Here is a 27,407-nt window from a genome sequence, read left to right on the forward strand (position 1 = left end):
CGGAGTAGTTTTAGAAGATGCTAAGAAACCTTGAAGTCAATGGTACTCGGCGCCTTTGGAAACATCAGGCCACAACTGAGTAATGAATATTCAAAACAAGCAAGATTACTAATGTTCAAAGTAACTTCAAAGTAATTTAAAAAGTTATTTAAATCATTCTTGTTGTTTAATAAGGTAAATTTAATTCAATAAGATGGCTAGATTTAACAAGTTCCACTACTCATTTATGTTGCAAAAATTGGGGAACATGTTTCTGATTTATTTTATCTAAGGCCTGGTCTACACTACGGGGTTAGGTCAAATTTAGCTGAGTTAGGTCGATTTAAAAATGACAGCGTCCACACAACCAACCCTGTTCCGTCGACCAAAAGGGCTCTTAAAATTGACTTCTGTACTCCTCCCAACAAGGGGAGTAGCCCTAAAATTGACCTTGCTGGGTCAAATTTGGGGTAGTGTGGACACAAATCGACGGTATTGGCCTCCAGGAGCTATCCCAGAGTGCTCCATTGTGACCACTCTGTGTAGCACTTAGAACTCTGATGCACTAGCCAGGTACACAGGAAAAGCCCCAGGAACTTTTGAATTTAATTTCCTGTTTGGTCAGCGTGGCAAACTCAGCAGCACAGGTGACCATGCAGTCCCCCCCAGCATCGTAGAGCATAGAATGTTTCTATGCTCCCCCTATCATCTCCGTCCCTGAGGTTATCGCAGATTAGAAGGCAAAAAAACCGCACTTGATGACATTTTCCGAGCTCATGCAGTCCTCCAGCACTGACAGGGCACAGCTTAATACATGGAGACATTAAGTGACAGAGGCCAGGAAAGAATTAAGTGAGCGTGAAGAGCAGAGGCAGGACACGATGCTGAGGCTAATGGGGGAGCAAACGGACATGATGAAGCATCTGTTGGAGCTGCAGGAAAGCCAACAAGAGCACAGACCCCCGCTGCATCCACAAGAACGTGTAGGGGGGTGTTGAGGAGGCTCCAGGCACCCAGCCACTCCACTCCAGAGGATGGCCCAAGCAACAGAAGGCTGTCATTCAAAAAGTTTGATTTTTAGCGTGGCTACAATAAGCAATGTGGCTTTGTCCTTCCCTCCTCCCCCACCCCACCCAGGCTACCTTGTCCTTTATCTCTCTTTTTTTTTTTTAAATTAATACAGAAAGAATGCAAGGTTTCAAAACAACAGTTACTTTATTTCGAAGGGGGGAGGGTGGTTGGCTTACAGGGAATTAAAATCAACAAAGAGGGTGGGTTTGCATCAAGGAGAAACACACACAACTGTCACACCGAAGCCTGGCCAGTCATGAAACTGGTTTTCAAAGCCTCTCTGATATTCAGCGCACCTTGCTGTGCTCTCCTAACTGCCCTGGTGTCTGGCTGCTCAAAATTGGACGCCAGGCGATTTGCCTCAACTTCCCACCCTGCCATAAATGTCTCCCCCTTACTCTCACAGATATTATGGAGCACACAGCAAGTAGCAATAACAATGGGAATGTTGGTTGCGCTGAGGTCTGACCTAGCCAGCAAACAGCGCCAGCAAACTTTTGAACATCCAAAGGCACATTCTACCACCATTCTGAACTTGCTCAGCCTATAGTTGAACTGCTCCTTACTACTGTCCAGGCTTCATGAGCCATGGGAGCAAGGAGTAGGCTGTGGTAGGTGCGACTGCACGGTGCTGCCGGCTGGGAGAGCAGCCTGAGGCAGAAGCCTCCAGCTCGCATGATATTCCAGGAAGGACTGAATCTCCATGAGACAAAACTTAAAGAAGAAAATGACCTCTGGCTCCCATTCGGTCATCGAAGATGAGGATAGCCATGTCTGTCCAGGAGCCCCAATCTACCTCACTGAGGTCTGCCAGGAGCACCCAGGAGACATACGACGGCTATCAGTCCTACTGCACCGTCTGCCGTGAAGGCAAGGAGCTGCTGCTGTGTAGCAATGCAGTACCACGTCCGCCAGCAGCAGCCAGGAGATGTACGGTGAGCTGAGTGGGCTCCATGCTTATCGTGGTATGGCGTCTGCATGGGTAACCCAGGAAAAAAGGCGCAAAATGATTGTCCGCCATTGCTTTCACGGAGCAGGGAGAGGTCTGATTACATGTACCCAAAACCACCCGCGACAATGTTTTTGCCCCATCAGAAATTGGGAGCTGAACCCCGAATTCCAATGGGCAGCAGAGACTGCGGGAACCGTGGAATAGCTACGAGCTCTGTCCCTTAGCTTAATAAAGGTATACCTGCAGCCCACCACTTAGCATCCAGACCCACCCCACAGCCCCAGCTCTGCTCCCGCCCCACTCCTCTGACCCGGTGCTCCAGCTGGGGAGCGGGGTCGTGGCAGGGGGGCTTGCCCAGCTCCAGTGCTCCAGCCACGGAGCGGGGCGCGGGGGCTTGCCCAGCTCCCACTGCCCGCCAAGCGCTCCTGTCAGAGAGCGGGGCGCGGAGGCTTGCAAGGCCCCACCCCCCACTCTCCCGCTGGTGCACCAGGCAGGCGGAGCAGGGCAAGCCCCATTCCCCAGCGGGAGCACCAGGCAGGTGAAGCGGAGCAAGCCTTAAGCACCAGGTGGGGGGAGCACATTTTTACAGGTCCCCCCCAATTTTCTGGGGGCCCTGGCCAGCGTGTCATTCCTCCCCTCACAGGGCTGGCTGAAGGAGGGGAAAGTGGCCCTGATCACTCCTACCCCCACCATTGTCTGCCCACTCCAAGTCGGGGCCGACCCGTGTTCCCATCCTCGCTACGCCACTGATACCTGACATCAATTTCTGATAAAGTAAATAGCCCAGTATAGCTGGACTCAGAGGATACTGGCAAAAACTGACATTGCTTCCCAGACAGAAAGTCACTTTGTATGTCAGCCTGGCCAAGGGTTTTCTTCTTTGGAGCAAAATGTCTCAAACCACAGAAAAGCAGTTTCTTTCTGCAGATGTCATTCAGGCAGTCACGTGCAAGGATGTACGACTCGGATCCCATAGGACTACCAAGGTGATAGGCTGCCATATTTACACATAACAGATTTACGTAGCTTAAGCCCCACCAGTCATATTTACCCTGTGGCTGCTGTTTGAGATTTCTGAAACAGTAACGAGGAAAGAATACAGGAAAATTTAAGCTTACCCCCATCAAACTCAAGGAGATAATCCTTAGCCAAGCATCAACTATGACTGAAACAAACCTACAAAAACATCTCCTTGACCCTCGTGCTGATAAGGGGTGACTAGGAGCTAATGGGGCTCAACCCCACTAATAATGCTAACTGAAATTTTTTCAACAAAAAGTTTTTTTTAAAAAATAGGGTTTTGTTGAAAACAAATTTTTCCCACATATTTTTTCTCACAAAGTTTTGTTTATTGAAAAATATTCAAAATTTTTGAAATATTTTCATTTTGACAGACTGGGAAATTCCTCTCCCCCACCCCACCGCTTTTTAAAAAAAAACAAAAAAAAACAACAAAAACTAAAAACAGTAACTCCACTCCGTCCCCTATACTGGTAAAAGGGGTGGAGAGGCTAGAGGCTTCTTCTCGGTCTCTTGTTTCCTAAGTACCTAGTTTCAGAATGACAAAGTTGTTAAAAAATCCATTCTCTAATATTACAACTATTTCTGCACTGAAGTAGATACCACCAGACTTGTTCTCTTCTCCACTTGTTGATGTGCCAAAAGTAACTGTAGCAACTTTTAATTATTGGAGGTTGATTAAAGAGAAGTAAGAGACAGCACTAACAATAGGAGAAGCAACAATTCCAGAAAATGGAAAATTAAATCAAAGTTAAAAGACATCCTGAGGCCCCAATTCCAACCTTAGATATGCATGTGTAACTGAGACTAGCTTTAGTTTCCAGGGTATATCTGAGGGAAGAACTGAAGAGTACAAAACATATCAACTTAAAATTTGGTTTTCAGGCTGATGGTATTAGATTACTAACAAATTAAGACTTACCTATTTGTTTTGCAGCCTGTAATATAGTTCTTAAATCTCCAGATACAGACTGCTGTTCTTTCTTGTCCAAACTGTCTTCAACAAATTTTACTATCTTCTTCCATGTAAGCTCGGAGCTCATTAACTGTTTATGTAATTTTGATCTTTTATTCTGAAAAAGAACAGATTAATCAGAGAAAATAAATGTTAGAAATGTGCATTTTGTTTGGAATTAACATGCAGTTCGTAAAAACAAAGGCTAATTGGAGCTGCGGAGCCTGTCCTTGTTTTATACAGTTTCCCTACAAGAATTATGCTTTTATCCTTGAAAATGTACTTACTGGAGTATGGAATGCATCACATATTAAGCAGTCACATTGATACACCACATATTTTTAAAAAGAACAGACAAAGGGGGAATAGTAAGATGTTACCAAAAAGCCCCAAGCTGTTTAAGAGGATGATAGGCATAAGAACACACACACCTAAACAGACCACGGTTCATCTATTGAATTTCTAACAATAACCAAAGCCAAATGCTTCAAGAGGGCATGAAATAATTCTCCTGATCATGCAATTTCATACCGTAAAAGGAAATTCCTTACTGACCCCAGCTGGTCAGTTTATACCTTGAAGCAGAAGGATCAATGACCATATTGTTACAGCAGTTTTTAGACTTCTTCATACCAGTAGAGTGTTCTAAGCTTTAAAATCTTACTAACATTATTTGCCTCAAATATCTAAGTTCAGTAAATTCCAAAGGTTTATTATATGTTGTAGATAAAGGTTTATTATATGTTGTAGATAAAGGTTTTATCTGACATTTTAAGATACAAGATGGGATTCTGAATGTAAATACTAGCCGTTCTTCCTGTATTCTTATAACTATTTTTCCAGTTAGTGCGGATGCAGTTCTTTACTGCATACATGAAGCAACCTAACACATCCACTTTCCCCATGGTACGCATTCCCATTGAAATGGCCCAAAGTGTAAATATTCAGTCCTTTCCCTTCCTATTTGAGTGATACTTACCTGTTCTAAACCCAAACAGCCTCATGTCAGAAACTGGCTGTGTTGTTCCTACTACCCAGCCACCAACACTGGGTCTGAACCCCACTCCCTCACATACACACAAAATGAGAAAATGACGAGCAACACCAGATTAGCCTCTCTACATCATTCACTAATATTTTTCGATTAAAAAGCTATGTTAAGAGAACATTACGGTTGCAAAGTCAAGCATTCAAAAAGTTTGGAAGTCCCAAACTAATTTGGCCTCCTTGTGCGCATATATGGTGATAGTATGTGATCATGTAATTAAAGACTATTTATAATTTCCCAAAGGAACTTTCCTTATTCAGCGCCCAGGATGGATGGTGCTCACCTAATGAGCTGCCCCCCTTTTTTTTTTTTTAAATTCTCTTTGTTCAATATGTGGTGCTAAGACCTTTTTAATGCACATTATTCAAACTCTGCTCGGAAGACAGATAAGCTCTTCTATAGTACTCATCACTATAGTATGAGAGTTCTTCACAGTATTATTGAATTTAGTTTCTCAGTATTCTTGTGATGAGAAGGGCTATTAATATCCCCATTTTACAGATGGGTGACTGAGGCACAGTGAGATTAAGGTCTAAAGTTTCTATTAGTTTTGTGTCTCCAATTTGAGATGCCTGGAACCTGATTTTTCTGAGTACTTAGCATAATAAAGCATTTTATATAATCAAATCACAGCTGCTTTTGACTTCAGTTGCACCTGTAAGTGCTCCACACGTCCACAAATCAGATCCTTGGAATCTCACATTTGCCAACCAGAACGTGAAGAAAACACAGTGACCGCTTGTGAAAAGTTTGGCTTAAGTGACTTGCCTAGCTTCATATAGGAATTCAGGGGAAGCATTCAATTGTCTTAACCATGAGACCATCCCTTCTCTTCCTGCAGTTCCCTGCCTCATTTGCTACACATCTTCCAACTTCTGCAACCAATGAGGTGGGATCCTACAACTGCCTCTTTCATTACAACCCTTATTCACCCCCAGAGCAGACCCATCCTCTACATTAAATGAAGCAAGGGTCTTGGGGGGTCAGGGGAGAGATTATGTGACCACATAATTAAAGACTGTATCAGAATACACAAATGGGCCTGTTACAAAACGCACTGCCTGGAACACCCTCTCGCAGCGAGACCTGGCGTTGCATTGCTCTGCCTCAGTTTTCCCCCTCTTCTGAATCTTGAAGAGGGACTTCAAAGTCTCTGTTTCAGTAACACCTTTGTTCGAGCTCATTTATTAAAACACAAAATATTCCAAATCCAAAGATAAACTCCTCAGAGTCCAAGCTGACAATGTCCAACAGACTCAGAAATGTAGGCTCTCTGCCAACACCAAGGCTCCTCTCCCATGCTGACCTTCAATAATGTTCAGAGTAAGTTCTTACTAAACACAAGAAAATATAGATTTGCCCCCCTTTCTGGGCACCTCTTCTGCACATTCTTTGCCAATACTCCCAGGCTCTGCAGAGTCCTTACTTGATGTTTTAACCATGCACCACCTTCCAGGGCTTTCTCCCTAGAGCCTCTTTTGGCCAGCAGGTTCCCATTGCCTCCCCTCCCAGGGGACTCTGGCAGCCTCTCTGTCATAAATGTAAAGGGAAGGGTAAACCCCTTTAAAATCCCTCCTGGCCAGAGGAAAAATCCTCTCACCTGTAAAGGGTTAAGAAGCTAAAGGTAACCTCGCTGGCACCTGACCAAAATGACCAATGAGGAGACACGATACTTTCAAAAGCTGGGAGGAGGGAGAGAAACAAAGGGTCTGTGTCTGTCGGTATGCTGCTTTTGCCGGGGATAAAACAGGAATGGAGTCTTAGAACTTTTAGTAAGTAATCTAGCTAGGTATGCGTTAGATTATGATTTCTTTAAATGGCTGAGAAAAGAACTGTGCTGAATAGAATGACTATTTCTGTCTGTGTGTCTTTTTTGTAACTTAAGGTTTTGCCTAGAGGGATTCTCTATGTTTTGAATCTAATTACCCTGTAAGGTATCTACCACCCTGATTTTACAGAGGTGATTCCTTTACCTCTATTTACTTCTATTTCTATTAAAAGTCTTCTTGTAAGAAAACTGAATGCTTTTTCATTGTTCTCAGATCCAAGGGTTTGGGTCTGTGGTCACCTATGCAAATTGGTGAGGATTTTTACCAAACCTTTCCCAGGAAGTGGGGTGCAAGGGGTGGGAAGATTTTGGGGGGAAAGACGTGTCCAAACTACGTTTCCCAGTAAACCCAGTTAGAGTTTGGTGGTGGCAGTGGATATTCCAAGGACAAAGGATAAAATTAATTTGTACCTTGGGGAAGTTTTAACCTAAGCTGGTAAAAGTAAGCTTAGGAGGAGGTTTTCATGCAGGTCCCCACATCTGTACCCTAGAGTTCAGAGTGGGGGAGGAACCTTGACACTCTCCCAAAAACCATTCCACTGACCCTGCTTCCTGTTCACCTCTCCTTAATGAGAACAGGTTCTTTATAAAGGAACACCTGTTCACTTCTTAATAGCATTCAATTAAGGGCCAGAGGCTTGGAGCCAGCCAGCCCTGTTCATTAAAGGGGCAGGCCACCCTGTTACAGGACCAAAATAAGGCTTTTTGTCTGATCCATCTTCCCACTGCACCCTCATTCACCTTCCAGACATCAGCCTCTGCCCCTGTCCCCACACATACATACACCACAAGCTCTCCTCCCAGCCCCATTCTCCTGCACTAAGTTCATTGTCACAATCTCCACAACAAGCTCCTTATCCGGTCAGTCAAGTCCACTCCACAAAGCTGGTTCCTCTCCCAATCTGTCTTCTCCTTACCCCTATCCAGTCCCAGTCCCCCAACCCCAGGCTCCTCAACTGACCTCATTCCTTCTCCACCCTAGCTCCTTGTCCCAGTCCCCTACTTCTCTCACACACCCAGCTTCTCATCCAATCTGTCTTGCCTCTACCCTCTAGCCCCTGTGATCAGCCCCACAGCAGCCCAGAGAAGCAATTCCAAGGAAAGCCTTGCTCAGCTCCCACAGCCCCACTCTAGAACATGCTCAGTGCAGATGTAATCTTCGGAGAATATAGTTGCTGAACTCTAATAAGTCTCTAAAAAGCATGTGCAAATCAAGATTTTTTTTGAAGGCCCACAACTTGGACAAATTTCACAAGAACAGTAGAAGGCAAATCCCTGACACCATAACGAACCCCCTTCCAAATGTCAAGTGCCTGCTCCAAAGCCTGGAGGTGTTAGAGCTTCTCAAAATAACTTCTTCGAACCAGATTATTATTATGAGCAAATCAATGTCTTTCTTTAGTCCCAATTTTCAAATGGACTGAACCATTTTTGCTAAAACTTTGCAAAAAAAAAATTCAGCATGAGGCAGTGTCACACTGTGGGGTGCAATGCAGACCAGTGAGGGGGTGTGTCACTGCCTGTCCTGTAACCCCAAGTGCCTCAAAACTCTTTGCTGCTACTCTCTTCACTGGACACTTCCAGCCATCATAAAAGAATGCACTGCGTATCTGTCTGGTAAGCAGTCCTCGTTCAGCGCTCCAATTTCAGCAGCCTGCTTGTTACACTACTGCCTGATTACCCAAAATCCCGTAGTCCCAAATTTTCCCAAAAGCACGTGCTCTGCAATGTCCAACCCTCTCCTTGACCATTCAGAGATATTAAGGTTTGTTTGTTCCTTTAAAGATACAATACCCAACATTCACTTTTCTTCAACCACAGCACTGGGCTGGTTTATACTGAAAGTAAAACAAGTTTATTCTCAAAAAGAGGTAAGATTTTAAGGGAGTTTTAAGTATAACGGATAGCGCTAGACATAATTAAACACCTTTTCTAGAGGCTAAGACTTAAAAAAACAAGCTACAGCCTTTGTTCAACATAGTTTCTTTAGCAATCTACTTTCCAGCAAAATGGCTGACCACCCCTCCGGTCAGGATCTCCCTGTCAAGAGTGCTGGGTTCCTTTGTCTTAGGTAAAAGATCACTTGGGGTTCTTTGCCTCTCTTTTATACTCCAGTGCACCTCTGAAATGGATTCTTCTGAAGACTACTTTGGGGAGGAGGTAAAGTTCATTCAAGCTGTGAGGAAAGCAACATGGAGTCTGGTGGCAAAGGAAGTTCCAGACTGGTTTCTTCCCCTGATGGAGTTTGCTAAAATACAGACTGATCTGTTTCCTTCAATCTCCTTCCCCCGCAACGATGCTGAAAGGTCATTTCCTCTGCTTGTTGGCTTGATGATCCTGTTTATCATCTATGTAAATTAGATTTCCATTGTCTCTTAATGTACTTTGGAAGTACCTTTAAGGTGGCATTCTTGTCTAGAGTGGGATAGCTTTAGTCCTGCCTGCCAGTCATAATTTGATAACAATTTTCAATGTTTTAATTTGTCCTCTGTACATATGCCGCACAATAATATTAATTTTCAGCATGGTATTAGCTTTCTATTGGTATCTTACATGACACCTTCTAGATACATCAGTGAGTTGGGGCACACTGAACTGGTGAGGCCAACTGAAACTTACCACCAGGTATTAGTGAGCCTCTTGCTGTTTGGGGATGCTGCTAGGGTGACCAGCAGACAACCACCATGAAAAATTTCAACCTGAATGATTTAAGTTTGGCACCACTCATAAGCTACTGAAAACAGGATCTTTATAACGGGAAGCATTGGGCAACCCTCACTAGAGGTGTTGTTACCTGCATCACCTATTTATGAATTCTATTTCCTATCTATCTTCTCTTTTCCCAACTAAATACATGAATATCAGTATTTGTAAGCTTTCCTGAAAGGGAAGACCCCCCACCACCAAAACCATCCCTCATTCTAGCCAAAGTAAATTCAGTCTTGTATGAACATAATGGGATAAGCAGGAAATGCACACGGAATCTATACTTAAATAGTCTTCCTGATCTTCCCATTAAAAAAATAGCAGTTTACCTTAAGGAAACAGAATAAATAGACTCTTACAACATCCACTAGAATTTAAAACAAAAAAACCTAAAAGGATAAAACTTAGTATCTTTACCATTAAGTCACCCAATTCTTCACTATAATCATCTTGTTTAGTGACATTTGAAAAGGAGCGTAAAGCTCCCGTAAGACGAGGTAAGGCCATCTGTTACTCATTCAGTGATCCATACGATGAGAAATTAAGTCACACTCCAACTTGTAGAAACCTAAAAGAGAACAAAAAGAACAAATGAAACTTTGCTGACACTTTAAAAACAAATTAACATAAGCCTACTTTCAAACAGGTAGAAACAGACATTCATTATTTTTGAGCAGGGGTTCTCAAACTTCTTTGTACCATGACCCCCGTTCTGACAACAAAAATTACTACACAACCCCACAAGAGGGGACTGAAGACACAGCCCGAGCCCTGCCACCCCGGGCAGGGGAGCCAAAGCCCAAGGGCTTCAGTCCCAGTGAGGGGCCTGTAACCTGAGCCCTGCCACCCAAGGTTGAAGCCCTTGGGCTTCGGCACCAGGCAGTGGGGCTCTGACTTTGACCCCGGGCCCCAGCAAGTTTAACGCCACCTCTGGCGACCCATTTAAAACAGGGTCCTGACCCACAGTTTGAGAACCGCTATTTTTGAGCGCTGAAAACTATGCTAGGGACTTCATGCAAGCAAGCAAAAATAGGGTCCTTTCCTTGACATACACAAAACAGGCAAAAATAAGAAGTATGGAGAAGGAAACAGGAACATAGATAAAGGGATGGGAACTACAAGGACCATAATAAAATAAGATGATGGGGTTACTCTGGATGGCTGCCTCCCCCCCCCCCCCCCCCGCACCTACATGAACTAAAGTTACCAGTAATGGATAAGAGCATAAATTATTTCTTTATCACTATCAACACAAAGGTATTACAGTAAATCTATGTGACTAACATAGTGACAAACAAAGAATTACTATCTATTTAGGAATTCATTTTCAATCAGGAAGTTCTGGCAGATTTCAGTTCATTCAGCTGTTTCCAGCAATGTAAAAGAGAGCTTCACCATTGAACTGTTGCTCTCTTGTATCTTCTTCCTTGGAAATGACTCCACAATTTTTAAACAGACAATCAAGGGATCACACAAAGTAATTTTAAAAAGTGTCATTTTTACTCAAACTGAGGTTCACAATATTCACCCTTCCAAACTCTTAAGAAAAAGGAAAAACAAAATGTTACTGCACAACTAGAAAGAATGCCTCAAGCTACATTCACTTACACACATGAAAACACACCTCTGTTTTTCTGTAGCACCGTCTCCACAGTGTCTCAGGAACACCATTTTTTATATTAGATCAGTGGTAGCATTAATAGAATTTTAAAAGCAAATCTAAAACAATATCCATCTCTTATGACTAGTAATTGTGGTTGCAGGCATTGGATTGAAGGAGCATTTACAATGTGATGTGTGGATTCATATCTATATATTTAAATTCCCCATTTTATAATCCCATCTTCAAGCTCCTTCAATCCAATGCCTGCAACCACAATTACTAGTCATAAGAGATGGATATTGTTTTAGATTTGCTTTTAAAATTCTATTAATGCTACCACTGATCTAATAGTCTGCACACAACAATCCTTCCAAACATGTTTAAAGAGCCATTCAGATTTTTTTTAAACTTTATTTAGTGGGATCTAGTCTAGAAACAGAGCAGCAAGAGTGATAAAGTGAATTTGCATTATTTTTATTAGTCGTGCATTATCTTGCAATAATAAATAGTACTTTTCTTTTGGTACTGGTAGTTTTCCAAGTCTCCTTAACATTCATCAATGTTTTACAGCTTCATCTACATTTTTGTCATCAGTCTTACAGTTCAGTCTGAAAGTAAATCCAAGTGTAACGTTCAAAAATTATCACATTACAGACAAAAGGAGAAATGCCATCAAATTCACTATAAGGTCTCTCCTCCCTCGGCCAACTAGTATTTCAGGCAACAAACAAGTTCGATGAAAAACACTATATTGGGATGTGCCCTAACTCATCAACCTTGCACAAATTCCAAGTATGAAATTAGTTAAGAGCAATGAAAGCATAAGACACTGGAAATGAGGAAGAGCCTTTCACCTCTAATTCAAACCCTGGCCGAGGCCACCAAAAGATATAATCTGTTAGATGTTTAGTGACTTACATAAATTAGTCATCTCAACATAGCTCCTAGTGAAAAGGTATTCTCATCACTAAAACCATCATTACAAATACCATACATTAGCTAACAACCAGTGTTTCCCCAAACTTTTGAAAAAAAACTGAGTGCCCACTTCAGAAAAATAAACCTGTTGCATCCGAAAGTGCTAAAGGAGCTGGCGGATGTGATTGCAGAGCCATTGGCCATTATCTTTGAAAACTCATGGCGATCGGGGGAAGTCCCAGACGACTGGAAAAAGGCTAATGTAGTGCCCATCTTTAAAAGAGGGAAGGAGGAGGATCCTGGGAACTACAGGCCAGTCAGCCTCACCTCAGTCCCTGGAAAAATCAGGCAGCAGGTCCTCAAGGAATCAATTCTGAAGCACTTACACGAGAGGAAAGTGAAGTGATCAGGAACAGTCAGCATGGATTCAGCAAGGGCAAGTCATGCCTGATTCATCTAATTGCCTTCTATGACGAGATAACTAGCTCTGTGGATGAAGGGAAAGCAGTGGACATGTTGTTCCTTGACTTTAGCAAAGCTTTTGACATGGTCTCCCACAGTATTCTTGCCAGCAAGTTAAAGAAGTATGGGCTGGATGAATGGACTATAAGGTGGATAGAAAGCTGGCTAGATCGTCGGGCTCAACACATAGCGATCAATGGCTCCATGTCTAGTTGGCAGCTGGTATCAAGTGGAGTGCCCCAAGGGTCGGTCCTGGGGCCGGTCTTGTTCAATATCTTCATAAATGATCTGGAGGATGGTGTGGATTGTACCCTCAGCAAGTTTGCAGATGACACTAAACTGGGAGGAGTGGTAGATATGCTGGAGGGTAGGAATAGGATACAGAGGGCCCTAGACAAATTGGAGGATTGGGCCAAAAGAATTCTGATGAAGTTCAACAAGGACAAGTGCAGAGTCCTGCACTTAGGACAGAAGAATCCCATACACCGCCACAGACTAGGGACCGAATGGCTCGGCAGCAGTTCTGCAGAAAAGGACCTAGGGGTTACAGTGGACGAGAAGCTGGATAGGAGTCAGCAATGTGCCCTTGTTGCCAAGAAGGCCAATGGCATTTTGGGATGCATAAGTAGGGGCACTGCCAGCAGATCGAGGGACGTGATCGTTCCCCTCTATTCGACATTGGTGAGGCCTCATCTGGAGTACTGTGTCCAGTTTTGGGCCCCACACTACAAGAAGGATTTGGAAAAATTGGAAAGAGTCCAGCGGAGGGCAACAAAAATGATTAGGGGTCTGGAACACATGAGTCATGAGGAGAGGCTGAGGGAACTGGGATTGTTTAGTCTGCAGAAGAGAAGAGTGAGGGGGGATTTGATAGCTGCTTTCAACTACCTGAAAGGGGGTTCCAAAGAGGATGGATCTAGACTGTTCTCAGTGGTACCAGATGACAGAATAAGGAGTAATGGTCTCAAGTTGCAGTGGGGGAGATTTAGGTTGGATATTAGGAAAAACTTTTTCACTAGGAGGGGTATGAAACACTGGAATGCATTACCTAGGGAGGTGGTGGAATGTCCTTCCTTAGATATTTTTAAGGTCAGGCTTGACAAAGCCCTGGCTGGGATGATTTAATTGGGGATTGGTCCTGCTTTGAGCAGGGGTTGGACTAGATGACCTCCTGAGGTCCCTTCCAATCCTGATATTCTATTATTCTATTAACCCATTGTACCCCTCAGCCTCCCACCCCATCCTCACCGTGTGTTAGTGTGACACTGGCAGACCAGGTGCCAACTCATGCCAAGATCCCCATGTCTCCACTGAACACTTACAAATACCTAGCCGGTCTGACTCACCTGTGTATTAGTATTATTAAAATAGGTATTAGAGGAATAAAAATGTGCTTAGTGTTTAGACTTTATTGAATGCTTTAAGTTCTTGCATGCATTAATCTCACATATAACATCTGTATCCCATACTGTACTGTAATATTTAACCATTTGTATTGTAAGCCTTTATAACTGTGTAAGTCACCAGACAGGAGAGAATGATTAGTGTGAAATATTAGTCTCCAACAGAAGTTGTTACGCTACTGTCTGACAAGGAAGGCCCAACCATACTAGATGGACTAGAGTGAAACATTAAAAGGGACAAAATACTTTGTTGTTTACTCTCCCCACCTCCATGGAGATGTGATGAGACTTACCCATCAACAGAATTTGCAATTTGAAGTGGAAGGGGAAAAAGAAATAACAGGAGGAACTGGATCTTTATGCTGTGTGGACTTTATGGGACAAGGATCACTAGGCATAAGCAAAAGATGTCCAGTGCTTAGCCCGGGTTAGCCCTAAAGGACACAAAGAGCTTGCTTATTATAGAAGTTTCTATTACTTTTGAAATTTAAGACTAGAACTCATTTGTGTATGTGTACCTCTGCGAACTTTGTAAATAACTCATTTCCTTTTCCTATATAATCACTCTCTAGATAGTTTATTGAAGGATTGGCTATAGGATTTGGCTTTGCTGTAGATCTAAAGTGCTACTTACCTGTGGAAAAAAGAAAAGGAGCACTTATGGCACCTTAGAGACTAACAAATTTATTTGAGTATAAGCTTTTGTGAGCTACAGCTCACTTCATCGGATGCATTCAGTGGAAAATACAGTGGGGAGATTTATATACATAGAGAACGTGAAACAATGGATGTTACCATACACACTGTAACCAGAGTGATCACTTAAGGTGAGCTATTACCAGCAGGAGAGTGGGGGGGGGGGGGGGCGGAAATAATGTAGTGATAATCAAGGTGGGCCATTTCCGGCAGTTGACAAGAATGTCTGAAGAACGGGGTGGGGGGGGGGGGAGGAGAGAATAAACATGGGGAAATAGTTTTACTTTGTGTAATGACCCATCCACTCCCAGTCTCTATTCAAGCCTAAGTTAATTGTATCCAGTTTGCAAATTAATTCTAATTCAGCAGTCTCTCCTTGGAGTCTGTTTTCAAAGTTTTTGAAGAATTGCAACTTTTAGGTCTCTAATCGAGTGACCAGAGAGATTGAAGAGTTCTCCAACTGGTTTTTGGACGTTGTAATTCTTGACGACTGATTTGTGTCCATTTATTCTTTTACGTAGAGACTATCCAGTTTCACCAATGTACATGGCAGGGGGGCATTGCTGGCACATGATGGCATATATCACATTGGTAAATGTGCAGGTGAATGAGCCTCTGATAGTGTGGCTGATGTGATTAGGCCCTATGATGGTGTCCGCTGAATAGACATGTGGACACAGTTGGCAACGGGCTTTGTTGCAAGGATAGGTTCCTGGGTTAGTGGTTCTGTTGTGTGGTGTGGGGCTGCTGGTGAGTATTTGCTTCAGGTTGGGGGGGGGGGGCGCGTCTGTAAGCAAGGACTGGCCTGTCTCCCAAGATTTGTGAGAATGATGGGTCGTCCTTCAGGATAGGTTGTAGATCCTTGATGATGAGTTGGAAAGGTTTTAGTTGGAAGCTGAAGGTGATGGCTAGTGGCGTTCTGTTATTTTCTTTGTTGGGCCTGTCCTGTAGTAGGTGACTTCTGGGTACTCTTCTGGCTCTGTCAATCTGTTTCTTCGCTTCAGTAGGTGGGTATTGTAGTTGTAATTATGCTCAAATAAATTTGTTAGTCTCTAAGGTGCCACAAGTATTCCTTTTCTTTTTGCAAATACAGACTAACACGGCTGCTACTCTGTTACCTGTGGAAGTGACTGGTCCTTTGGGACTGGGAGTAACCTGAATATTACTGTGATACTTGGTATAAGGGACCACCTACCACAAACATAAGCTTACCTGGGTGGCAAGACAGATTACCCAAGGGTACTCCTTATTTAGGCTGTTAGTGCCTGAGGAGTTTACACTTGATAATTGGTTAATGAAATCTAAGTATAGAGCGCTCAGCCAATTTGGGGTTTGTGCCAGGGTTCTTGACAGTCTGCCCTTTGGATGGTACTCCTGCTCTTGAGCCACTGCAGGACAGCTTGACAGTTGGGTGATGTCATCTTAACATTTTCACCTTCCACACACAAATCCTTAACTAGTCCTTCACACTACTTCCGCACTTTGGAAAATGGAGTTGTCCATCTTTGCAATATGATGCTCTTTCTCCTTTCTTATTCTTACATACTATAATGAACAGTTAAAGGTCAACATTAACAATTTTAAGTATCACAAACCTCTGCATCTGAGGTAGCACGCATTGAAATAAATGTGGCAGCTCACACCTCAGAGCTATCTTTTCAGGATCTCTGAAAACTCAGGCAAGCTCTGATGCTTTGGTCACACTACCCTCACATTTTGAAGGTTTATACAACCTGCCATAAATATAAAGGGAAGGGTAACAACCTTTATGTATGCAGTAGCAGAAAATCCCTCCTGGCCAGATGTACTGAGAGGGTTAAGAAGCTCAAATAACCAACTTGGCACCTGACCAAAAGGACCGATAAGAAAAGAAGATACTTTCAAATCTGGGGGTCGGGGGGAGGGGTGAGGTTTTGTTTGTGCTCTCTTTGTTTGTTCCCTCTCTGGATGGAGAGAGAGACCAGGCAGGTAAAACATCTCCTGAAAACATACCTGAAATGATACATCTAAAATTACAGAAATTGTAAGTAAGGGCAAGGAAATACATTCAATTATCTTTTGTTTTAGCTTCTGAATTTTCCCTATGCTAAGAGGGAGTTTTACTCCCGTTTTTTGTAACTTTGAAGCTGAGCCTAGAGGGGGATCCTCTGTGTTTAAATCTTTTTATTACCCTGTAAAGTTACCTTCCATCCTAATTTTGCAGGTGTGATTATTTTACTTTGTCTTTAAATAAAGTTCTTCCTTTAAAAACCTGTTTGATTTTCAGTGTCCTAGACACAAAGGGTCTGGTATTCTCAAGCCTCCCCAGGAAAGGGGGTGAAGGGACTTGGGGGAATATTTTTGGGGGAACAGGGACTCCAAGTGACTCCTTTCCTGAATCTTTTGTGTAAATCAATCACTTGGTGGTGGCAGCAATACTGTCCAAGGACAAGGAAAGGAATTGTACCTTGGGGATGTTTTAACCTAAGCTGGTAGAATAGGGGGTCTTTAATGAGGGTCCCCACATCTGTACCCCAGAGTGGGGCAGGAACCCTGACACAACCATAACAGCTTTCTTAAAAAAATAAATAAATAAAAGCTGAGATTCTGCAGAACAACTGATAGATGCATGTATTCTCTCTCTCCTCATCATGCTGTCCTTCCCCTCCCAAGGACATTGGGAAACAGTCTTAATTCTACGGTCTCTCTGACACCATCTAACATATAGACTTATAAGGATAGTTAAGTTTCCCTCCGGACAGCCTCCAAAACAAGTCAAAGCTTATTGACAAGTTAGTCACTGGTCAGGTGTTGTGCAGGTATCAGTAATTTAACCTTATTCTGGAGGACTCACTTATAAAGATGCAAGAGTAAAATTCGCATTTTAAATTTTAAGCTCTTTCAGACAGTTACTGTCTTATTTTATGTTTGTACAGTGACAAGCACGGAGAACCCCATGCTGAATGAGGCTTCTGGGTGCTACTGTAACAAATAATAATATTAAGTGAAGAAACAACTGGTTTCAATTACTTTGTTTAAAAGTCACCATTTGACATGAAGTTGACTACGTATTCTGTTACACATTTTAAATCTTAATGTTACTGGAGGCAGCATGCTTTATGACAAAGAACTGAAACTTGTTCCTTAATTTGTTATGTTACCACAAAAAAGTCACTTACCTACTCGACACTTGAATTTCTATATCTGTAAAAAAAAAGGGATTCAGGGAGCTTTGTAAAGCTCTGTGAAATCTACAGATGAAGTCTGAGTACTTTAAATTTTACTATACTTATTTTTAAAATACATGTGATTTTTCCTTTGAAAATTTTTAAGAAGGGGGGAAGCCACAACAGAAGATTACAATCTTAACTACGATCAGCACCAGGCAGGAAACCTGTCAGGCTTTGCTGATTTAAAGGTAAGCCTGGACCATAATTTTATCAGGCTATTATCCTTAAAGAAAAATGAAATTCAGGTAGATTTCATTATAGTGGATCAAATTTTTATCTTTATTTCCCTCCCACTTCTGCCTTTTCCTCAAATAGCACTTTCCTCCTTTGCCCCTACTTGTGTGTCTCAGTCTATGGAAAACTGTATTTTTGACTCTTGTGTATTTCTGAACCACAGAAGGCAAACTATTTGACCAGTATAGACAATTAATACAGTGTAAATTGAAACAATTTCTTAAACATTAAAAATGCATATTTATATTTCAGTGCGTGAAAAACTTGCAGGTAAGTTATGGTAAATTCAAGTCTTTCTTTACTCGCTAATGATGAGCCACTCCTAAATATTAAGATTACAACACAAATAGATGAAATTAAGTGTAAAGCAAGGCAATTCACAGGTAGAGTTTAGACTACTTCAACTCAGTCCCACTGTCCTAGCTATTGCAAAACATGACATGACGCACCCTAAAGTGATTTTGAGTTAAGAACAGAAAATCAAGGATTATGCTACAAGTCAAGCCTTTTGTTTATCTTATTTGTGATAATTCTAAACATATTTAATTTCCAATTTTACTGTGTAGGTCTGTAGTGTAGACCTAGCCTAATGGTGAAAGCCTGGCTCCAGTGAAGTTAAGGAAGAGAGGCTTTAAAACTGATTTCAATGGGGCCAGGATTTAACCCTAAATAAGCACTTCTGCTATTTCCACGTTTTCTGTTGTTGTCTTCCCCCTCTCATTGAGTAATGAGCCTACCCTGTCCTTGGTCTTCCTCTTGCTTCTAATGTATTTGTAGAATATTTTCTTGTTACCCTTTATGTCTCTAGCTAATCTAATTTTGTGCCTTGGCCTTTCTAATTTTGTCCCTACATACTTGTGTTATTTGTTTATATTCATCCTTTGTAATTTGACCTAGTTTGCACTTTTTGTAGGACTCTTGATTTTTAGATCATAGAAGATCTCTTAGTAAGCCAGGGTGATCTCTTGCCATACTTCCTATCTTTCCTACACAGTGGGATAGTTTGCTCTTCTGCCCTTAATAATGTCTCTTTGAAAAACTGCCAGCTGTCTTCAATTGTTTTTTCCCTTAGACTTGCTTCCCATGGGATCTTACCTACCAACTCCCTGAGTTTGCTAAAGTCTGCTTTTTTGAAATCCACTGTCTTTATTTTGCTGTTCTCCCTCCTACCATTCCTTAGAATCATGATCATTTCATGATCACTTTCACCCAAGCTGCCTTCCACTTTCACATTCTCAACCAGTTCCTCCATATTAGTCAAAATCAAATCTAGTACAGCCTCTCCCCAGTAGCTTTCTCCACCTTCTGAAATAAAAACAAACTGTCTCCAATACATTTCAAGAACTTGTTGGATATCCTGTGCCCTGCTATGTTATTTTCCCAACCAATGTCTGAGTAGTTGAAGTCCCTCATCACCATCGAGTCCTGTGCTCTGGATGCTTTTGTTAGTTGTTTTTAAAAAGTCTCAGCCACCTCTTCTTCCTGGTTAGGTGATCTGTAGTAGACCCCTATCATGACATCACCCTTGTTTTTCACCCCTTTTATCCTTACCCAGAGACTTTCAACAAGTCGGTCTCCTATTTCCATCTCAACGTCAGTTCAAGTGTATACATTTTTAATATATAAAGCAACACCTCCTCCCTTTTTTCCCTGCCTGTCCTTCCTGAGAAAGCTGTACCCTTCTACACCAATATTCCAATCATGCATATTATCCCATCAAGTTCTGTGACAACTATGTCATAGTTGTGTTTGTTTACTGGCATTTCAAATTCTTCCTGCTTATTCCCCATACATCTTGCATTAGTATAGAGACATCTAAGATACTGATTTGATTCCCCCCATTAGTTCTGTCTTCCTTATCCCTGCTATAACAGCCCATGTTCCCCCAAATTCTGACCCTTCTCCCAGGTCTCCATGTTTTGGCTTATCTGTGGGCTTTGGTCACCTGCCCCCTTCAAACCTAGTTTTAAAGCCCTCCTCACTAGATTAGCCAGTCTGTATCCAAATACATTCTTCCCCTTCCATGATAGGTGAACCCCATCTCTGCTTAGCAGTCCTTCTTGGAACAGCATCCTGTGGTCAAGAAAGCCAAACCTCTCCTGGCAACACCATCCACGCAGCCAGGCATTCACCTCCAGGATACATCTGTCTCTGCCTGGGCCCCTACCCTTGACTGGAAGGATTGAAGAGACCACCACCTGCACTCCCATCTCCTTCACCCTTACTCCCAGAGCCCTGTAGTCACTTCTGATCTGCTGAGGATCAGACCTTGCAGTATCATTAGTGCTCAAATGGATGAGTATCATTGGGTAGTACTCAGAGGGCCAGACGATCCTCGACAACCTCTCCGTAATGTCTCAGATACAGGCCCCTGGCAGGAAACATACCTCCCGGGATGCCATATTAGGGCAACAGATGGGTGCCTCCATCCCACTCAGAAGAGAGTCACCAAACACCACTACCCTATATTTCCTCCTGGGAGTGGTGGCTGCAATCCTCCCAGCTGTGGGGGTACATGGCTTCTCCTCCTCCACTTTTCTGGGTGATTCCTCATCACTCGCTGCCAGGGCAGCACATCTGTTTTCCATCACCATGGTGGGTGGGTTGGGAGTAGGGGTGGAGCACTGCCTGCTGCCAGAAGTAACCAGAAGCCAGTGTCCCCTTTGAGACAGAGCCATATCCTCCTCCCCTGGTGGTGTGACAACAGTCCTCTGTAGCTGGATAGCTTCCTCGGCCTTGGATGTTTCCATGTGACTGCTCTCGAGGAATTCCTTATGGGCACAGATGCTCCTCAGCCTAGCCACCTCCTCCTGTAGCTTTCCCACCTGCTTTCTGAGAGATTCCACCAGCAGGCATCTTCCACACTGGATGGTCCCCCGCAGCCTGGCTTTCTGAGAGTGGGAAACATATCCTAACTACGATGGGGTTTTTTAGATTAGGCCAATCATAAGCTTGTTTAAATGATAGGCACTCAAAACATTTCACATAAACTAGCAAACACCTGCTTTATGGGGCAATGTCTGGTCATTTCCCATAAATCAGACTGAAACCTGTAACCTTGAAGTGAAAAATTACTTTGTATTTCCCCCCTCCCCCCCATACCCTGAGCTATTCAGTCCTCTTGCTGCCCTTGACATTTCACTTCTCACACTATTAAGAGGTTATGCAAATATGTATATTCTGAAACAGAACTTGACACACTGTCCAAAACTATGTATTACAGCCAGTGACTACTATTGGACTATACATGGAACGAAGGCAGTTCAGAAAACAACCTGAAATAACTGATAGGCTGAACAAAGCAACCAGATGAGATGGCAAAGATAACAAGGTGGTGTGTGCCCACAGTTTGCCACTTGAGTTCAGTCTTGGGTCCACTTCTTCTGAGTGATGATCTTCAGGTGTGCCCAAGGCATGGAATAGGCACAATTTTATTTGTGTATATATATCAAAACAGGTTATTGTAAAGTCTCAAGCACTTTTTAAAGAGAACACTGGTTTTCTCAGTCTACTTCATAGTAAACAGTTGTTCATATAATAAAAAATCACCACCAAAACACACATCTTTGTGACAGTACCATGGGAATAGCCAAGAATTAATTAAAACTTTTGGAGAGCATCACAGATTTTAAAAACGCAATCACAGCACTGAATATCACAAACATATTACTATAATAAGCTACAGCAATATTTCCAGCTCTGCACTGAAAAGGAGGGAGGGGAAGTATGTGCTCATTACCCAGGCTGTATCTATCCTATGACTGACAATACTCCCACTATGTGTGTGCTCCTTTTTAAAACAAACACAACACGAACACAAAACTCACTACTCCTTTCAATTTTTTTTCATTTTTTAAAACAGTCTCATCCTCATGTAGGCCTGTAAGCCATAAGAGATAATCACTTAAGTTTAAAAGAAAGCTTTATTCCAGAATATGAATTTTTAAGTAGCGCTGAATAACTTAAAGTGGCTCAAATATGTGTCCTTTGAGCACTGTGATAGGATTCCAGGAAAGAACTGATAAAATTGTGAGGTCCCAGAACAGAACTATATTTCTAAGACATCTCTCACTAAGCCTTGCCATTTGGCATGGGGATGAGTGGAATGGGGAAAACCCATGGCTGAATTCAAGATAAAGGAGTTACAGCCTTCTCTTAAGATTCTCTTCACACATGGAAGACAAATTGATGCTCCACACTGATAGCCATAAGCCTTCAGGACTAAAAAGAGAAAGATCTGACAAATATATACAGGATCTTTGCTTTCATAATCCAATATTCCCAAAACAATCCCATCTAAAAACAGTAAACTCACATGACAAACACACACAACCCAGTTTATTTTCAAGTGAAATAGTCCAGCATTTTTTTTTTTTTTTTAAAAGGAAGAATAAATTACCTCCTCTTTTCATGGAATTCTAGTGCTGCAACATGAAAGTGGGTGAATGAGAAATAGCTACACTGATCTGAGTTCCAGGACTTGCTCTAGTCAATTCTGGAGCAGTGTCAAAAGCACTTAGAGTATGTCTACACTGCAGCTGGGAGCACAGCTCCCAAGCCTGGGTAGACAGACTCACGCTAGCATACAAAAAACATCTTGTGTGGATGCTGTGGCTCCAGCAGAGATTCAGGCTTACCACCTGAGCTCAAGCCCACTCAACACCCTACGCTTGAGGTTGGGTAGCTCAGCTAAATAAACTTTATTTAGCTTCCAAAGCTGCACTTCTTTTAAGTTTTATTATTCATCAACTGAATTTTTATCCGCTCCTTTAATTTTAACGACTATGTTCACATTCTACCTATCTTGGGTACTTTTATAGCCTTTGGCATTGTCATATCTAAGCACCTCACATTATATATTCTCACTACACCCTGTGCAATACAGAAGTACTATTAACCCGATTCTTACAGATGAGGAAATGGGCACGCAAAAAGGATAAGGCCTGGTCTACGCCTAAAACTTAGGTCGACCTAGCTACTTCACTCAGGAGTATGAAAAATGCAAACCCCTGAAAGACGTAGTTAAGCCAACATAAGCCCCAGAGGACACTGCCAGATCGACAAAAGAATCTGTCCGTTGACTTAGCTACCACTGTCACAGAGATGGATTTACTACAGCAACGAAAAAACCCCTTCTTTCACTGCAGCAAGTGTCTACACTGCAGTGGCATCGCTGTAGCAGTGCCACTGTAGTGCTTAGTGTAGACACAGTCCAAATGTTTTGCTCAAAATCACACAAGGAGTTTGAGGTAGAGCAGAGACTTGAGTAGAGATCTCCAAAGTCTTAGGCTAATACCATATCCACTGGCCATCCTTCCTCTCTAGGCATTTGTGTCTTCAAGGGCACTTTTTCTCCAGTGCTGTGGTTGGTCTTTGCAATCAGATCTGTAATCCTCTCCAAAAGCAACAAGGAGTCCTTGTGGCACCTTAAGAGACTAACAAATTTAGTCTAATATGCTCAAATAAATCTGTTAGTCTCTAAGGTGCCCCAGGGACTCCTCATTGGTTTTACTGATACAGACTAACATGGCTACCCCTCTGAAACCTCTCCAAAAGGAAACTGAGTGGTTGGGGGCGGGGGGTCTACTGCCCCGCCCCAAACCTTTTGAAAGACAGGAAACAAAAGTCTTTAGCTAGCCAGATCTTATTCTGGCATCTTAAAATCAATCACCAGATTCACAAGTATATCCCCACCGAAGTATGGTGATGACTAAAGTAAAACGCCAGATCTGGAGCTCTATTCACCGCAGCCCTCTCCGTCCACTAGGTATAAAATCTCTGCTTCTCAGTACAGTAATTTATAGAAATTGTTTCTGTACCCAGCAAGTTGCCTGGCCTTAAAGGCACATCCTGATTGCTCTCTTACTTTCTCCTGACCCAGACCCAGCAATTCCAAAATGATTTTTCAAAGGCTCTCATAACAAGAGCAGCTAGAGCTAAAACAACAATGATGTAACTGTAATTTGTTAAGCGCTTCAAACACCAGTTTCGAATGGCATATGACAGTAATCTCAGTTCATGATATGCCAGCTGCTACAATAATGTCAGAATTGAAATAGGGAAAGCAGCAAAGTATGTTAGGAAAGGTGTGTTATTTTTAAAAGATGTGATGTTTTATAAAAACTGCTATTACCAGAAACACCTCAACAGCATATTACAAATGCTTTCAGGACTAGGAAACATTTTTGAGCATTGACCCATGACCAGTGAGAAGACAAAATGTCAACAATGAAAAACATACATCCCTCCTCTTAATGATTTATTTAATAGATTATAAACAAAATTACTGTTCTTCTGAGTATTTCAACTCGTCGTCTTAAATTAGCAAAAAAAACATTTGTGTCTTGTAATGCTTAAAAGGGAGAAAATGGAAATGGGAAGTAATCATCCAACATTAAAAGCAGTATAACAGCACAGGTGCATGTTTGAAAACAAAGCTGATCAGACGCTTTTTTCTGTGACTTTGCATGGAGTTGCTTTTCTCAGAAAGGACTAATCTCATTTTAGCTTTCTTACTAACTGTATTTGCAATGCTAGATAGAGACGATTCCAATACCCTAAATATCAAGACAAATGCTGAAGTAAGTGTAACTCCTTCCATTGATTTCACTGAAAGTTAGATCAAACCCTCAAAGAACACATTAGGTCATCAAGATCACATGGTATTCAAGAGAATTTGTTGCAAATCTAGGGAAATTTACCTTCCCAGTTAAATATAGCATGATTTTCAGCTCCCTTTAGCTGAAGTTGTTAAGCCATTCAGAATTAGCACACTGTAACAAATCTACATACAATCTTTAAGATGTTAAGAAATACGATTTCATCTGGTGGGGGAGGTGAAATCACAGTCCACACAGTAGTACATTTCTCCAGTTTCCGTTTCAGGGCTCTAACAGATTCAAAACAAATGCAACTGAACACAGTCTTGCCAACCCACAGGGACTCGTTTTCACCCTTTATCCAGGACTGCATCATCCCTACAGCCCTTATTCAAGAGCTGCATAGCCTTCCCCAGGCTGCTCCAGGAAGGTATACCTATCAGGCAGAAGGCCTGAGAACGTTAAAGAGATCCATTCACTGACTTGTGTCTCTCCTGTATCACCCACTGTTCAGGAAACAGGAAGCCTTATATCTAGGGCCCTACCAATTTCACAGCCATGAAAAACGTGTCACGGAACGTGAAATAAGCTCTTGAAATCTTATCTCCCCCAAGTTCCTAGGAGTTACTTGTCCTTCCCCTGCACGGCCACTTTGAGTGGCGGAAGGGGTAGGAGGATCATACCCACCTCCGGGTGCCTCCCCCTGCTGCAGGAATATCCGGTGCTTGGCAGAAACCCCAGAAGTTCCTGCAGCCAGAGGAGGCTTGTGCTCCAATCTCTCCCTTGCTGCTGGGTGTGCCCCAAACAGGGGCTCCTAGCTGCTGGGCTGGGGAGCGACAGGACTTGTTCTTCTCCTGCATGGCTGCTCTCGGGGAGGAGAACAGCCTCTGAGCTTCCTGCAGCACAAATAGGTACATGGAGGTGGGTCTGATCTCCCACCCGAGAGCAGCCATGCAGGGGAAAGACAAGTCCGGTCTCTTGCTGGCCCAGCAGCTAGGATTCCCTGACTGGGGCACTCCCAGCAGCAAAGGGGAGATCAGACTCATCTCCACCTCCGGAAACCTCCTGCAGCTACAGGAAGCTCTGAAGACAGCACAGAAGGCAATCCCATGACCCCCCGACAATAGGTTTGCAACCCCCTCTGTGCCCCCTTTTGGGTCAGGGCCACCACGGTTACAACACACTGAAATTTCAGGTTTAAACATCTGAAACATGAAATTTTCAAATTTTATGGCCACGAAATTGATCAGAATGGACCCTGAATTTGGTAGGGCCCTACTTATATGCAACTGCCTGCATAAACGACATCTCCCAGTGTTAAAAAGCCCAAGGGCTGTAACAAGTGCATGTGCCCTAAGACCCAGAGATTCTAATATCTCTCAACACTGTTATTTTACTGTTACATACTACCAAGTAATCCATTCTGACAGTTTGTGACAAAGGAACCACTAGCAATGCTGCTTAACAGATGGACACGCAACAGGCTGAAGACCAGAAGCAATTATTTACCAGAAGCACTTGTTAATCGGAAATAGGTTTAAACAATATTTGCAAGCATGCTGTATATATGCTGATTTCCAAAATTATAAACAGACTAAGTTAAAGTCCCCTTGTCTCCTCTTGTTTTATGGCACTGACAGGCTGAGCAGCACCTTCAACACATAACATGCCAGCTGACTGGCAAAATGGCAACTTCCTATTTCATTATTTTGTATTATATTTAAGACTACTTAAAATTAGCACTCATTTACTGTTCTTTGTACTGAAAGGAAGTGCAGCTTTCTTTTAAACATTCCAATGTGTGCTAACTGGAAACAAATCCACCAGCTGTTGCACTCTCCTCCTGGGCAGTTTGCCTGTGTCACTGGCAATATGCTCATGAGAACATTTTAAAGATACCTGTATAATTTCTCATATAAAAAGGTTTCACTATATTTTGATCACAGTTGCTAAATGTAGGAAATAAAGTCATTCCAGGAAAAGGGTAATGTCTAGATTTACTATGAATGGCTGAGACACTAAGGAAGAAATGGCCCCTTGGGATCTCAGTCAGATCAATAATTTTCAGTTGTAAATGTTTGAAGTTCATGTTAGACATTTATTGATGCCCCCTTGGAATGCATGTACTTTCAACTTTCAAGCCCAAAGGCTATTTCTGTGTGTCAAAGTGTATTTTGCATTGACTGATGTATGCTCCTTCCTTAACACTTACCTATTTCACAATTAGAAAAATTCCAGCAAGAATTTAATACTACTCTCCATACGAGATATAATAATTTTCAGAAAGGTAGGGGTATATTTTTATGAGTGCACCACAGTACAAGGAAATATCTTCTGTACTTATTCAGCCCCCATTACTGTAGTATGAGACCACCACAAAGTCTTTTGTGTCTTTATCTTCACAACACCCCAGTGAGGCAGGGAAGTAATATCCCCATGTTACAGTTGCAGAACTGGCGCACAGAAAGACTAAAGGCTTGTCTACACCAGTAATTCTCAACCAGGGGTACACGTGCCCCTTGGGGTACTCAGAGGTCTTCCGGGGGTATTCAAGATCAGTGTTTCTCAACTTCGGGGTTGCAGCTCCAAGGGGGGGCATAAGACAGGTTTAGGGGAGTCGCAAGTGCCGGGCTGACATTAAGAGTGGCAAGCAGGACAACTGCTCAGGGTGCCCCACAAAAGCTAAGTTACACGTTTCAGCCTAGCGGTCTGGTACTCAGGCTT

The 27,407-nt window shown here is 42.6% G+C and overlaps 1 protein-coding gene across 4 annotated transcripts in view; it reads right to left on the reverse strand.

The window, feature by feature from the left end:
- Positions 1-27,407, reverse strand: part of ASCC3 (activating signal cointegrator 1 complex subunit 3) — a 524,193-nt gene that overhangs the window by 491,314 nt on the left and 5,472 nt on the right. For all 4 annotated transcript variants that reach the window (XM_077812867.1, XM_077812868.1, XM_077812866.1 and 1 more), the window contains exons 2-3: positions 9,977-10,127; positions 3,945-4,095 (exon numbers count right to left, since the gene is read on the reverse strand). In XM_077812867.1, coding sequence (XP_077668993.1) covers positions 3,945-4,095; positions 9,977-10,066 — 241 coding nt within the window. In that variant the 5' untranslated portion in view covers positions 10,067-10,127. The remainder of the gene's footprint in view (positions 1-3,944; positions 4,096-9,976; positions 10,128-27,407) is intronic.

The sequence above is a fragment of the Eretmochelys imbricata genome, chromosome 3 (genome assembly GCF_965152235.1).
Source record: "Eretmochelys imbricata isolate rEreImb1 chromosome 3, rEreImb1.hap1, whole genome shotgun sequence".
Lineage (NCBI taxonomy): Eukaryota > Metazoa > Chordata > Testudines > Cheloniidae > Eretmochelys > Eretmochelys imbricata.